The sequence below is a fragment of the Triticum urartu genome, chromosome 5, assembly GCF_003073215.2.
Source record: "Triticum urartu cultivar G1812 chromosome 5, Tu2.1, whole genome shotgun sequence".
NCBI classification, from domain to species: domain Eukaryota; kingdom Viridiplantae; phylum Streptophyta; class Magnoliopsida; order Poales; family Poaceae; genus Triticum; species Triticum urartu.
The window spans coordinates 362,198,905-362,200,232 of NC_053026.1; the positions used below are offsets into that span (position 1 = coordinate 362,198,905).

General features: G+C 55.6%; 1 protein-coding gene across 1 annotated transcript; it reads left to right on the forward strand.

Annotated features, from left to right (window-relative positions):
* Positions 1-257: 257 nt before the first annotated feature.
* On the forward strand, positions 258-1,100 carry LOC125556004 (NDR1/HIN1-like protein 6). Its single transcript, XM_048718808.1, has one exon. It carries the CDS (start codon positions 399-401, stop codon positions 1,026-1,028), a length of 630 nt encoding a protein of 209 aa, XP_048574765.1. The 5' UTR covers positions 258-398; the 3' UTR covers positions 1,029-1,100.
* The last annotated feature ends 228 nt before the right edge of the window (positions 1,101-1,328 follow it).

Consider the following 1,328-nt stretch of genomic DNA (forward strand, 5'->3'; position numbering starts at 1 on the left):
AGTCAAGAATTAAACATGTGACAAATAGCTAAATTTCCGAGACCTAATAATTACTTGTGCGAGACCAATTTTGTCTTCCAGCATATAATTAGCAAACACATGCCCGCTATTCTCTGGCCATTCGTCTCCACTCCATGTTTAATTCCCGACATTCCCTCGCAACCTCTCTTACCAAACCGATTAACCGAAGAAGCGCCCATATTATAACGAACGGCCTCGTCCCTTCCACGCACGGCCTACCCCCCTCCCCACCTCGCCCCCCCTGCCGACGTACGACGCCGGCCTCTCACTCAGAGCTCCCGCCGCGGCCGGCCGGAGGGACGTCGTCGATATCAATCCCTAGCTCGCTAGCTGCGCATACGTCGTACGCACGTACCTAGCTTAACAACAATCACGCCATGGGGAAGCGCAGCGCCCCCCGCTACCCCGAGGACGAGAACAAAGGCGGCGGCGTGTGCTGCTGCTTGTGCGGCTGCTGCTGCTTCCTCTTAGTCCTCCTTGCATTATTGGCCGGCGCGGCGGCCTACCTCTTCTACACCATGAAGCCCAAGCCGCCGTCCTACTCCGTGAGCAAGATGGCCGTCTCCAAGTTCGACTTCAGCTCCTCCGACCTCACGCTCTACACTAAGCTCGTCGCCACCGTCCGCGCCGAGAACCCCAACGACAAGATCGGCATCAAGTACGCGGACGGCTCCCACACCGTCGTCTCCTACCGCGGCACGCCGCTGTGCTCCGGCAAGCTCCCCACCTTCTTCCAGGGCCACAACAACGTCACCATGCTGGAGATCTCCATGGAGGGGCGCCACGGGTTCGGGTCCGGCCTGCAGGAGGCGCTCGAGGAGAGCGAGAAGGCCGGCAACGTGCCGCTCGACGTGTACGTCACCGTGCCGGTGCAGCTGCAGCTGGATACCTACGACCTGCATCAGATCAAGGTGAACGTGCACGCGGCTCTCGTCGTCGACAGCATATCGCCCAAGAAGCCGCCTACCATCAAGTCGGCCACTTACCAGGGCAACGTAGAGTTCTGATGTGGTACTCAATTACCGGAGGGCTGGGTTAATCGACTACTCATGCAGGGATTAACCTTTTGCTCTTCGACATATTCGTTGGTTGATTGTCCAGTGGAGCTGGGGAGGAATGGATACACATGTTTGTACTGTGATGTAACCTCTAATTAACACCGTAGTCAATTGGGTTCCAAATCATATTATTTGGTTTGTTTCGTCAACGTGGATTTCCCGCGTGGAGTGGACGTCCAAGGATTATCTAATGATCCTGAGCATTTCGAGATTTGTGGGATCCTTTCTCGTATATTTTTGACTAAATCT